Here is a 13,420-nt window from a genome sequence, read left to right as displayed (position 1 = left end):
CATGCACTGGTCTTCAGCGGAACGGACGTCAACCCCTCCACTGCCATGACAAATGCCCCCCCCCCCCCCCCAGAAAAAAAAGACAAGAAAGGAAACGAAGTGGAGAATTCTTTCGACCTGCATTATTTACGGCAATTTTTCAAAAATTACTGCAATCTTATCTCGTGCGTACACCAGCAGATATGCGACGCCGCCATATCACCGCTATACCGGCGTGTTCCCGATCGCTCCCCCGTTGTGACACGCCATGCTGCACGTCGCTTATTCCACGTTGCTACGCAGCCGTTGCGTCCCGCCATGTCGCCTCCGCTTATATGTATAGTGTTATAGAACAGCGTCCGAGAAGCTCGAGTGTAACGACGATAGACCTTGCTGTCGGTTTCGACGCTTCCCCCTTGGGCGAAGCTGACAAGTCCCTGTCGACTTGCTGCGAGCACACTCTATTATATACTGGTGCATACTGATGTCAAACGTCGTTCTCGCTGACTTACATAAAAGTGAGAACACGCGCTGTCTCCCACAGTATAGCTGACAACGAAAATTGCATGTTTCACGCTTGAGAAGGACTCCTACGTCTGCAATCGCGCCGCAGTTCTTTCAGAGTTGCAATGGATACACTGAACGTCGTGCGATTCTATACAGTGCATGCCGGGGCCGGTATATTGTAGCGATGCCTTATGCCTTATTCTATGCTATTCTTATCATCCACCACACACGGCCGTCCGATCTCGTTGATAATGCGGGCAGACCGTCGCTCTGACCACTGGCCAAGCGCGAAAAGCGTGAAAAAGCATAGAATCGGAAAAGGCATCGCTACAAAATAGCGGCCCAGATGGGATAAAAACTGTTGCCGCGGAAGGGAGGCCGCGTTTATGAGCTTTTCTTTGTAATGTGTGTACGAAGATGTATAGACCTTGCGCTCTGTAGTGGTGCGCGTGGGCGCAGTAATGCGCCGACTAGTATTGTTAGCCTACCTCTCTCATTTTGCAGATCGTAAATTAAAGGTGCGTCTTAAGCAATGCGGTATACGTGCGTCGGTGCATATTGCTTGACTGCTATATCTCGCACTGACGTCGATCGACAATCATCGCAAGGTCGGTTCTGGCGAAAACTTTCTTTTCAGATTGTGTCATCTTAACATCGTTTTATTGAAAACACGTAGTTATTACACACCGAAAAAAAAAAGAACTCTTGCGATATTAATGAGCCACGCCCGGAAACGAGGCTATGGCCTTGCTTGAGTATATACACAGTATATACCCGGATCGTGTCCAAAGCGCTTACAGGTGGCGTCGTGTCACCACCTCATCTATGAGAGAGAGAGAGAGAGAACAGATTCACTGAGGGTATGATCGTAAAAAAAAAAGACTGAAAAGAAAATGAAAGAAACCGGATGCGGGAGGCGCCGGGGGTGTTCGCAACAGAGATAAAAGAAGCGGCGGAAACCGCAACCGACCGTCGCACGTGTCTCGCCGTCGTATGCGTCGTCGCGGTTGAACGCAATGAGCTTTCGCGTAACCGGAGACGCCCGCACGCGCCCGTTCCGTCGAAGAATACGGCGGCTCAGCGTGTGTTCTCAACGGCCGCACCGCGCGGGCCGCAGGTTGAGGCGTTTGCGCGACAGCGTGTCGACCAACGGCACGTGCCAGCCTGAACGCGTTCGTGTGGCCGCACGCGAGCGGAAAAAACCGCACGCGGAAAGGACGGTCTGAATGCCCCGCGGGAGGCGCAACGGTTAGACGAAGAGAGAGAGTTTTGCCTCGACGTCGCGGAAGTATATATATGTAATGGTAAAGGAGGCGACTGCAGTTGAAAAGCGACAGGCCAACTGTTGTTGAAGGCGAATTTGCGCTGGACGTATATCGCTTAGGTCGCGCGAACAAGTTGATCGCGAGGCGACGGTTTCGGATCCGTCGCTCGCTGCGCGAATTCTTGGGCTCCGCGACTGCAGACGGAAAGCTGCTGGAGCAAGCAGCATGCGCAGGCGCGGGAACGTCGGAATACGCATGCGGTTATTTCACGTGTAAATGGAAGTTCGAGTGGTACGGTGAACGGCATCGCGTGCAGGCAATCGCGAGACATTTTGATGCGACAGCAGGCTGCAGCCGCGCAAACTGATATGAACACCGGTCGCCGTCAGTCGCTCCTTGGTCGCGACCCGTAAGAGATCCCTATAGGGATCAAACAATCTAGGAACCTCGACCACTCGCGCGGTGTCGGTATAGAGCGACCTCTGTCAGTCGCCGGTGTGAACGCGCCCTTGCGGCCACCTTCTATAGCCATTGTTATAATACTATAGGGTGGCAATATTGAGCTTGTCAGTGATGTATCACCAGCAACAGACGTAGCGCTTTGCGAACGAGTACAAAAGAAGTGCAGTGATAGGAAACACACTTGGCGCTCATGTCACTTCTTTTGTACTCGCTATATACAACGCGCTACGCCTACCTTTACACTGACAGCTAACCGCACTGAAATAACGCCGGAACGCCGCATGGTGGCAGCAGCCGCAATCATAGCTTTTTTTTTTTTTTTTAACGGACGTCTATAGAGGGAACTCTGCTGCGACGTGTGTGTTGGATTTGCGAATTTTTCCGTATCTCTCGCCCTCTTTATTTCATCCCTGAACATGCAGACAAAAACTTGACGACACGAAAATGGGGCGGTGCTGCAGTCACATTACGTGCGTGCAAAGAAGAGAGAGAAAGAAAGTGACGCATTATGCGGGACTGAATTGATGCAGGACGATTATTTTTCCCTTCTGTTGGCAGCCATTCTGCACCTCTATATATATATAGTGGACCACACCGGTTATCCATCCTACGCATTACATGGCCTGCCCAGCTGCATTTTCTTTCTTTATGTCAATTATAATATCTGCTATCCCCATTTGCTCTCTGATTCACACCGATCTCTTCCTGTCTATTAACGTTACGCCTACCATTTTTCGTTCCATCACTCCTTGCGCGGTCCTTAAAGGGACACTAAAGCGAAACAATAAATCAGTTTAGACTAATGAAGCATTGTTTCAGAACTCTGCAGGCAGTCATTTGAAAAAGATAGTTTGATTATTAGATGAGAAAATGAACGCCCAAGTATCAGTATTTGAATTTCGCGCCGAAACCCCAGCGCTGGTACATCAGCGTGACGTCAGGGATCCCAAAGTATGTTTTCGCATTTGGGCCGCTCTGGCTGAGTAAAGGTTCCCGAAACTTGCCATGTTTAATATTTGGTTCCTTTAGAACACAATGTAGTCAATCTGTACCGCTATATATTATTAGTAGGCCCTAGAAGATGCCATAAAATCCATGACATCACAGCCACCAGGTGCGGGAACTTGAGTAGGCGTCGCCACCGGTCAGTATTTCGTTCTTGCGCTTTTTCTGGCTTACCAAACGTCTTATCGTTGTAAGAATGGTGTTTTTAATGTTGTAGAAAGGTAACTTACTGATGCAGAAGAAATCATTTTTCACATTAGTGTCCCTTTAATTTGTTCTCTAGCCCCGAAGGTATATATTATAGCACAGTCCAAGTGGGCCGGACGTTCCTACCGGTATGTAGGCCTCAAAGAGGTTCCTACCGGAACCTCTTTGAGGCCGATTTGGGCATCTACCACTGGGTGTGTCAAGTTCTGTCAAGTTTTGACAAGGAGAAAACTTCGGATAAGTCGAACCCGCCGCATACTCGGTCTAGTTTCCTTTCCCATCAATGTGCTGAGTAAAGCTATACTCAAGGCAACAATGTTGATTGCATTATACCATGTTTGACGGAATGTTTGAAATGGTGTGTTCATTCAACAATGGACAAAAATAGTTGCCCCCTCCTCGTAACGCTTGCAACTCAAAATTAACGCATGCACATGCGCATGGTTCGAGAAAGTGATTCAATCCGTTTGATGAAAAACGCAACACAGTTGACGGTACAATAACTTATATTTAATTACTCGGCAATTAAGAGCACTCATTAGAAGATGCAGAAAGGATCGTAGTGCCACCTCGACTTTCTTTCAATGGAGTCTTTAGCGATTTAGAATAAAGAGTATCGATCTTTGATAAATTTATCAGCAGTCCCTCCGACTGAAGGGGCTATAATCACAATAGAGCACATGAAACATGTAGCTGCGCGCAGTAACACCTACAGTTATCTAATCAAACATTTTCTCTCCCTTAATCGAGATGACCTGATGACCGACATGTGCTTCTCCTTTTTGAATCGCGCGGGGCCCGGATAAAATTAGGCCGATATCGCTGGCTCACTATACTGCTCACTATCCGCGGTGTTCCTCTCTTTTTTCTTTTACTTTTGTACTTTCTGATTACATAACAATTGACAACGCAGGAAATTCAATATCTCGGAGGAATGAAGAGCTTGCCGACCATATTGAAGGGGCAATCGACAAGCTCTGAAGTTAATGGAGGAACTGCCATCACAGTCACAGTATATACCAGACATGCCCGGTCATGATCGCCTCGCCGCGTTGATGATATTATTCGCGTATATTGCAACCCAAATGGAATGCGAAAAGTGGCAGCTTCAGAAGTTTCCGAACTTCCGAAGGTGTTACAATAGACCGTCCTGACACCCTTTCCTGGCTATGTTTTTTCTGTCTGTCTTTTCTTCCCTCTTCTCAATGTGGTTGCACGAAATAAATCAATGTTTCGTTACCAGCAACTTCACACGATATTTTCCTTTGCGCTTTCACTCTTACTGGAAGCCAAATTTGACCTTACCCCAAAGCATTCCCAGAACGAGGCAAGATCGGGCTTCGCCGCAAATCCACTTGCAAGCAACACAGTGAAAATAAGTTTAATATAAAACAAAAACAGTCCTCGGTCACATCTGCTTTCTTGAAACCTTCTACGCCGATTCAACAAAGATTTGTTTAATCAAGAAAATGGTAGAAAAAGTAAACTTACGACGCTGTGCCATTAAATTTTTTGAATGTCGTTAAAAAGAAAAAGGTTTCGATTGATTAACTGTTCCCAAGCAATACTGGGGCTACGGAAAGAGCCTGAAACTTAGGTATACACGAACATTGTTACATTCAGCCTTCGACGGAATGGAGTCGTCGCTACAAGGTTCCACATTCTGTAAGCAATTCCTTTCATTCTTTTAGCTACATTTATTTTTTTGCCCTTCACCAGGTGGTTCGCAACGAAATCACCGTTTCGCGATAACCGGGATCGTCGAATTGACCTTGACGATTGACAAAAAGTAATGAATCGAATCGAATAAAAATAACACATTACAAATATATGCGGCCCCATGATTAGAACCCGCGATCTCCTCAGAATTAAAGTTGCGCATATCAACTGTTTCAGTGGGGAGGCTCAAAAAGTAATGCATGAAACAAATTGTTGCAGACTTGCTTTCTTTCTTTCTTTTTTTTATTGGCCGTTCATTTCACTTCACTTGCTCTGTTTTCCCGAATAATTCCTTATACAGGCCGCACTTCTAGCTAGGCGTACTGTGATTTTCAGTGACTAACTTGCGATTTGCGCTCCCCCACCCCTCTCCCTATTGCCCTGTTCCTTTACCCCTCTGCTGGCAATCTAACCAAACCTCGCGTTATTTTTTTTTTTTTTTGCTGTGACAAATCAATTCCTCTTTCTCTCTCACTTTATTAAAAGGATAATTTGTCTTTCTTTATTTAAAATATCGTTATATTTATGTTACAGTTAGTCTCGCCGCTCAACAATGTTCTGCTGCTGCTTCTTGGTATAATTCATTGAGCATTATTTTCTGTGCTTATTATGCCGTAATTTGACCTATACGTTTCTGTCCGATTCTCGACCTGTCCTCCGCAGAGAGTACACATCTTGTCATTGAGGACTCCCCCTGGTCATTAAAATTAAAAAAAAAAGATACTGGGGTGTAATACGTGCCAAAACCACGACGTGATTATGACTCGCACGCATTAGCGTAGGATTCCGAATTGAATTTTCCCCACCCGGGTTTCATTAAAACGTGCACACAACGCACTAGTACACGACCGTTTTTTCATCCCCCTACCCCACCCCCCTCGTCGGAATGCGGTCGGTATCGCACCCGGGACCTCGAGCTCCACAGCTCTATATGCCACAGACCCTGAGCTACACTGTAAAATAATTTTCACCCTTAAAGGTGAGAAAGGCTGTAAGTGTGCCTATAACTCACACTCTTAGGGTGTGAGTTATACAAATCGCACCCTAAGGGTGTGATGAGCAAAACGTGAACAAGGTGAATGCAGGAGCCAACGTTTCGACAAGTGGACTTGTCTCCTTCAAGGCGACGTACGCTTTCCTCGCCACAGTGTATATATGAACAAGGTGAATGCAGGAGCCAAGGTTTCGACAAGGGGCTTCAAGGCGACGTACGCTTACCTCTCTAATATATATACTGTGGCGAGGAAAGCGTACGTCTCCTTGTAGAAGACAAGTCCACTTGTCGAAACGTTGGCTCCTGCATTCAGCTTGTTCACGTTTTGCTCATCGTCTTGAATTTCCATCTCCCGCATTCCCCGTCTTTTCCCTGAGGGTGTGAGTTATAGACGCATTTAAACCATTTCTTGCGTTTAAGGGTGCAAATTATTTCACAGCGTACACACCGCGTGTCCACCGTCACCTCGATCAAGGTCACAACAACGCTCACCCGCGGGCGCGCCTCCTCCGACGCTCCAGGGGGAAGCCAGCTTCCGCGGACGGCGGGAGCGAGATTCCCTCCACGCTGGGCATGGCCGTCGTCCTCGATCGCCGGAACCGTAGCAGCAGCGGGTCTACCCGTCGCCTCGCACTCGGGATGACTGTCTTCGCGTCCGTCGGTTCGTCGTCGTCCTCGCCGCAACTCAAGCCCGGCCGTCCGACAGCCCGCTCGGGGTGGAGGCGATCACGTGGTCGTCGTCGTGAACCTTCTTTCGCGAGCAACCACTCGAACACAAGTGGTGCGGACCTTCGAGGAGAACGGGCGCAGCAGCACCGCACGCACGTGGAGGGACACCTCTTGAGTAGTACGTCTAGTTCCGAGGCTGAGGAAAGAAAGAAAGAAAGAAAGAAAGAAAGAAAGAAAGAAAGAAAGAAAGAAAGAAAGAAAGAAGCAACGCCGAAATTTCTCGGGGGAACGAAGGAAGCCAAGTAGAAAGAAAATGGCAAATAAAAAAGGTAAACAAGTACCAAGTCGGAGAACGCAGGGGGAAGAAAGCTCTCTCAGGTGGTGCGCGCGGAGACCGACCGACCCTTTCTTTCTTTCTTTCTTTCTTTCTGTCTTTCTTTCTTTCTTTCTTTCTTTCTTTCTTTCTTTCTTTCTTTCTTTCTTTCTTCCTTCCTTTCTTTCTTTCTTTCTTTTTTTTCGTTTCTTTTCGTCATCGTTCCTAACGTCTCCTTTCCACCTTCTTTCTCCCCTCTCCCTCTCGCTAACTCCCTACACGCCTTCCTTAACTGGCACAAAATGGGAAAGGAGGACCGAGCTCCGGTTACCTCGCGAAGAACGCCACGCCGCGCGGTGCCCCCCGTTTCGCCCCCTTTCCTCCGCACCATGAAACTCTCGACGAAGTTGTTTGTCCAAGCCGCGTGTATGCAGTATATTTGGAACGGTAATGTGATGTGTGTGTCCTTGTACTTTCGTTCCTTTTGACTTTCCGTCCTTTCTAGCTCGGTGAGGACCGTGTGTTGGGGTTTGTTTAGCCTTGCTCTATCACTGTTTACAAAAAAAAAAAAAAACGCCCACCTGAACCTATACGGTAAATCTTCCCGTCCGGGAAAAAATAAACAGAGCAAGTTGTACACAGCACAATATTGCGGTATTGTCGTACGGGCTGATACCGAAACACTGCATGGCTAAACCTCTCTAGTGTTTTCTACAAAGGAACTAAAGAGACAGGCGAACGCCCGAGTGTGTAGTCTGACAGCGTTACCGTGAGACGTGCATGTGACGAGTTTCGTGTAAATATTTACTCGTAATTATTTACCTTATTGGTGTTTTGTAATTTGACGATCACTTCATTTACACGATAACTTTAATTCAATTACTTTTGTTTCTTCAGTAATCAATTGCGTGTAACCAGTTAGCTTACTGATGAGACAGGCTGCAACAAACCACGCAGCTTTGAGTACCTGAATTTGGCGAAAACTGTGTAGTTTAGAACACCGATACCATGCCACACGCAGCAGCATGCAGCCTTTGCGCATGCGCATGTTCAGACAGGCAAACACAGGAGTTCAGTAATTGTTTTCTCATCTTAACGCTACGCCATAGCTTGGCCGATGAAATGAACAGGTGCAGTTATGTCTCGATGGCGGAGGCCACTTAATTGTGGCGTTAGTGCTAGGAAGTCTCATACGAATGATTTCCTCAGCTTTTCACTGCATGGCCGAACCGGGGTCGTCTTCTCCGGGGCCCAGCAATAACGCAGCCCTGCGTTTTGTAAAGAACCTATAGGTGCCCAATAACCACAGTATTGCGAGCAGGACTCGTATATACGTTACAATAACGTCCTACCCACAGCGAGCGCAACAAGCAAACTGTATATAGCCTCCTTCTCGTTTTCCTACAGCTCCTAGAGCAAGTTTTCAGTGTTGCTGCTGGCGTCTTCACAACTAAAGCGAGGGACGGTGACCACCAATATTTTCTTTTTATGCGAAGCATACTAGCCGCACAACCACGCTCTTCCTTGCTGCGCCGCGCGCGGCCACGTAGCTTCCATATGACGTCATAACAGCTGCAAAAGCGGAGGCTCAACTCGTGCGCTCGCTTGCGGCCGCGTAGCTACATAGACGGGTCTCAGCTCGTGCGCTCGCCTGCATGAGTTGTTTCTTCGTCTAGCCGAACGAAATATAGCCAAGCAACAGCAGTTCAGCAGGCTAAACAGTGGTTCAACAACTAAAATAAAGGCTAGTATGCTTCGCATCCTGGGCTTTAACCTTAGCTAAGTCACAGCCATTTTTTTTTTAAGTGATTGTTAGCGCAGATAAGCAATGTGCGAAGGGATGCAGAGGACCCACTGAAGGGGCCAGACCTGTCACTACATATGCACAATCTTTAGTAAACGTTTGGAGGAAAGTAACGTAGAAATATTCGATTACTATTTAGTAATTAATCAATTACTTTCGTGGGTCAGTAATTGACCTACATTTCGGAATTGGGCAATCGTAATTGTGATCAGTTACTTTTTTTTTCTGTAACGTGTTCATGTTTGAACCGTGCTCTCTACCATTTGAGCAGACTTCATGATGCGCTTATCTTATCGCTGCCGGGCCTAGCCTTTCGAAACTGGCGGGTATCGCGGATAAGCCCTCGGACCGCATGCTCCAGCATTCGCATGTTGTTGTTGTTGTTGTTGTTGTTGTAGTTGTTGTTGTTGTTGTTGTTGTTTTCTACTTGTACATCATCCGTACGCAAGTGCACTTAGGTGTGAAAGGGTGAATCGAACATCCGGAGACCGAAAAAAAAAAGAGAATAACTTGGAAGAAAAGGGTGTTTGTGGGGAGGGAGGCAAAAGAGGGTGATTGGGCTTGCTACAGTAAGATGTTCAAGATAAGTGGCCACCACCTTCGTCAAGATATAGATTCATCTTGCGAACAGCTATAGAACATCAACAGTCTATACGAGAGAGAATGCGAACACCTACAGACGCGCATCTGCCTTCTCTGTCTTGATTTGTTGGCACTTTGTTCACCAAGATGAATGCATACTAACCTTCCCTTCCAATTGTTCGCCGTAAGCATCTTCTTTTACTCTTCCGAAGAGGCCGGCCGGACACATTGGTAAGCTATACATTTCTCTTAGCTTTACCATCGTTTACGATGACGACCACAGCAACTACCAATAACATCCAATAATCCTCATCACTACAGCAACGACGGCGACAAAGCAGATATAACTGGATCCCTTCAGTTGGTGTGCGCCACAGTTTCTGAGTCATTCTCTTCTTCTTATTCTCCTCCTCCTCCTCCTCCTCCTCCTCCTCCTCCTCCTCCTCCTTCTTCTCGTTCTCCTTCTTCTTCTCCTCCTCCTCTTCCTCCTCTTCCTCCTCCTCCTCCTTCTTCTTCTTCTTGTTCTTCTTCTTCTCCTCCTCCTCCTCCTCCTCCTTCTTCTTCTTTTTCTTCTTCTTCTTCTTCTTCCACTTCTTCTTCTTCTTCCTCAATAACAACAACAACGACGACGATGACATCATCGTCATCACAACCCTGAGCCTCGTTCCCGTTACAGACCCGTTTTATCTTCGTCGGCCTTCTCGTGTTACTCATCGCAAACACCGCGGCGCCCATTCGACTGCATTCCCACCCTCTGCGTATTCCGGAATTCTTCCTGCGTTCCTTTGACAACGCCGGCGCCATAAGAAAAGGTGGAGGCGCGAAGCGCCCTACATATATACACGCCTGTCACAATGCGTCATGACAAACGTTCGCGCCGACCCGCGATGGGAGCGGTTCACGCCTCCCATCGGACTGGCCCGCGCCACGAAGATTTCATCAAATTGGTCCCGCGCGACCTCGCACCAGGGGAAAGTGGTTTTGAATCGCGTCTAGCTCTGCGCACACACATTCTGTGTGCTGCGTTATGTCTGAGACGCCCATGCCCCGCGTGTGTATATACGGTATATCCCGTTCGTTTATACGTACGCTTTTTTTTTTTTTGTGCCCCGTATATGGTGTCTTACAGGCGCCCCATCGTCTGTAGATGAAAGGAGCACCCTGAAATTTGTTTACGCAATGGCGTTTTGGTTGCGGTGGTCGCATCTGCATGAAGAGCAGCGATATGCCGTCTTGAAGGAGATACTAAACGGAACGATTAGGTGAGGCTGTATACTTGTAACTTGTACATCTTCTACGTCTACAAAGCATCTGCTACAAAGCACCTGCTACATCGCTAGAGAAGGCTTTGGCAAGCCGGAAAAACGCAAATGCGAGGGACGCGGGCGACGGCCTCATCTTGAAGTATATATGTATACGTGCACCGCATGGGCATAGATTCTGACAGCGTCTCCACACGTGGACTAGGCTAAATGTTACAGAAGGACTATACAGTCGAGAGCCTCTACCACAAATGCCTCTATACAACGCCATGACTTGTATAACGAAGGAATAACTCTCTCCCTGTTCTATTGTGAGCTAGCTGTGTGGCGCGCAACCTTTACAAAGAAATGACCGAATATGAGGAATGATTGATTACACAACGAGTATAACGAATGATTTCGGAGGGCCCAAGCGCTTCGTTATAAAGGCGTTCGACGGTATGGTATTCTGAATGAACTATAAAAATTCAAGCGATCATATTTGGAAAGCTTCTTCTGCGTAATAACCCCCCAAATACGAAAATACGCTTGGCAATCCGTCACGACACATTGACGTACCGGCCATATTGTTTCGACGCGCTATTCAAGAAGGAAAACTAAATATAAAAGCACATACAATAAAAGGAGAAGAAAAAAAAGTGATCTCCGGTATTTGTTTTTTCCCCTATAGTCAATACTTTCTCAGCCAAATGAACAGAATTAGAGTTAAAGGAATGCTTTTAAACTTATTTATAGTGTTGGTGGACAATTAATGTCCCCTTTAATGAGAAGCTGAACGTAATAGCCTGGCATTTGTACATTATATTGTTAGGCACTCAGTATCACAGTAGCAAAAATTTCGCCTGTAGCATCGGAAGAACGACTGAATTTTCATGACGTTTGTTGATATCTCCAATTCCTCCTTTCACATGCCTTCTGTGCGGACGGACTGCAGACGACAGCAGCTATATATACAGCAGGAGCAGACGCGCACTCGAGTACCCCGCATCAACCGCTGTCTTCCAAAGCCTGGGGACAAAAATAGAGAAAGAGACGTCGAATGGAGGACAAAAATCGACCTGACCAGCCTATCTGCCTGTCTGTCCACTTGCCCGCATGACTTCTTTCGGTTGGCACGGCGGCCATCCGCAGATAAGCGAGCGCAGCTCAAAATGTAGCGGCGCCATGCAGTTTGGAAGATGTAATCGGCCCGGGCGGTCCCTCGGTGCGTCTGCGTCGGGCACGTCAAAGACACGCGGAATCTGCATTGTGTCGCCGCCAGACGTCAGAGTCAAGGAAGAAAAGCCGCTCCGTGCATTCGTGGAGCTCGACCGCGGTCAAACTGTACAATTCAATAGCCTCGCACGCTCGCCGCGACGTCAGCGCCCTTTGAATTGACATACCACTCATTTGATCGCGTGTATGTTTAAACAAACCATCAAAGTCGGCGCCAATGATCCCTCTTCCCCTAATATTTTTCTTCCCTCTCTTACGTTTACCACTTACGTATTACGTAGAAGAAACCTACAAGTTACCCTTTGTCAAGAAATAAATGACAAAGCGCGCATTTTGTAACGCTCCCATGGGCCTTTAAACGATAGTGGCGACGATGACGACGACGACGACGACGATGACGACGACAACAACGACACCACCACCACCACCAACAACAACAACAACAACAACAACAACAACAACAACAGACCTGATGAGAGCTTGTTGAGGCAGTGGCTCTTTAAACTCCAACTGCGAAGATGCAAGTCGTGTGTGTACCCGTATGTACGGAACCACTCCAGATCATTTCGGAACGTCCCACGCTTTCTGCATGCAACCTGCGTTTTCTGTCTCAAACATCTAATTTTCACGTTTGACTGGCACTTGCATTCTTATGCAAATTTAACGCAACCTAAAAGCGGTAGCCGCTGTACCACCGCGTGTTTCGTCGAACCGCAGCGTATACAACTCACATGAGCGCGTCTCGAAGGTGGCGCCATCCAGCAGCGATCCCGGAAGCGATTACGTCACGCGGGCAAACTGACCTGCAGCGGGCGTATGGGTGTGAAACTTGAGGCCACCCGGCTATCGATCGTATCGGCGTAACTGGAATGTTCGTGGGTGCCGGTACAAAACCCGAAACGAGAGTGAAATTTGGCAGCTTCTTTTTTTTTTCTTTAACTGCTGAAACGTGGATCTATAAGAATTCCGGCTGATTCGGGAAGATTCACTGCGTACGAAAAAAAAAATAAAGAGGGCTTTGACAAGGTAGCAAAACATCTATTATTAAAAGTTAAGCAACGAGCGTTTTGTTTTTGCACCTAAATTAAATGACCCTTAAATATCGATTAATGAAGAAATCACAAACTTTTTTTATTGTCATTTAACTTGTTCGACTGTCTGTTCCCGCTTTTATAAACAGTCATATTTAACCTATTATTCAGGAACGCATATTTCAGTGCACAAAATGCTTTTTTATAAGGAATTTCAACTTGTTCGGCACTTTGTTCTTGCTTTCAAGAACGAACGCACTGAAACTTCCGTTCTAAACTCTCTAAATGAAAACGGAAAACGCCTTCTAATCCTTTATACAGGCACTTTCTTACCATTTAACCTGACTGTGCAGTGTGGTACCCTCCATTTCTTCACGTCGGTATACTTCCTCTGCCGATAAGCCGA

At 47.0% G+C, this 13,420-nt stretch overlaps 1 protein-coding gene across 1 annotated transcript in view; it reads right to left on the bottom strand.

The window, feature by feature from the left end:
* Nucleotides 1-12,517, bottom strand: part of LOC135916144 (fez family zinc finger protein 2-like) — a 74,019-nt gene extending 61,502 nt beyond the window's left edge. The window contains exons 1-2 of the mRNA XM_070539719.1: nt 12,453-12,517; nt 6,631-7,003 (exon numbers count right to left, since the gene is read on the bottom strand). Of these exons, the coding sequence (XP_070395820.1) occupies nt 6,631-6,713 (83 nt within the window). The 5' untranslated portion in view covers nt 6,714-7,003; nt 12,453-12,517. The remainder of the gene's footprint in view (nt 1-6,630; nt 7,004-12,452) is intronic.
* Between the last annotated feature and the right edge of the window lie 903 nt (nt 12,518-13,420).

Source organism: Dermacentor albipictus, chromosome 5 (assembly GCF_038994185.2).
Source record: "Dermacentor albipictus isolate Rhodes 1998 colony chromosome 5, USDA_Dalb.pri_finalv2, whole genome shotgun sequence".
Classification (NCBI taxonomy): domain Eukaryota; kingdom Metazoa; phylum Arthropoda; class Arachnida; order Ixodida; family Ixodidae; genus Dermacentor; species Dermacentor albipictus.
This window is presented reverse-complemented; position numbering and strand designations above follow the sequence as displayed.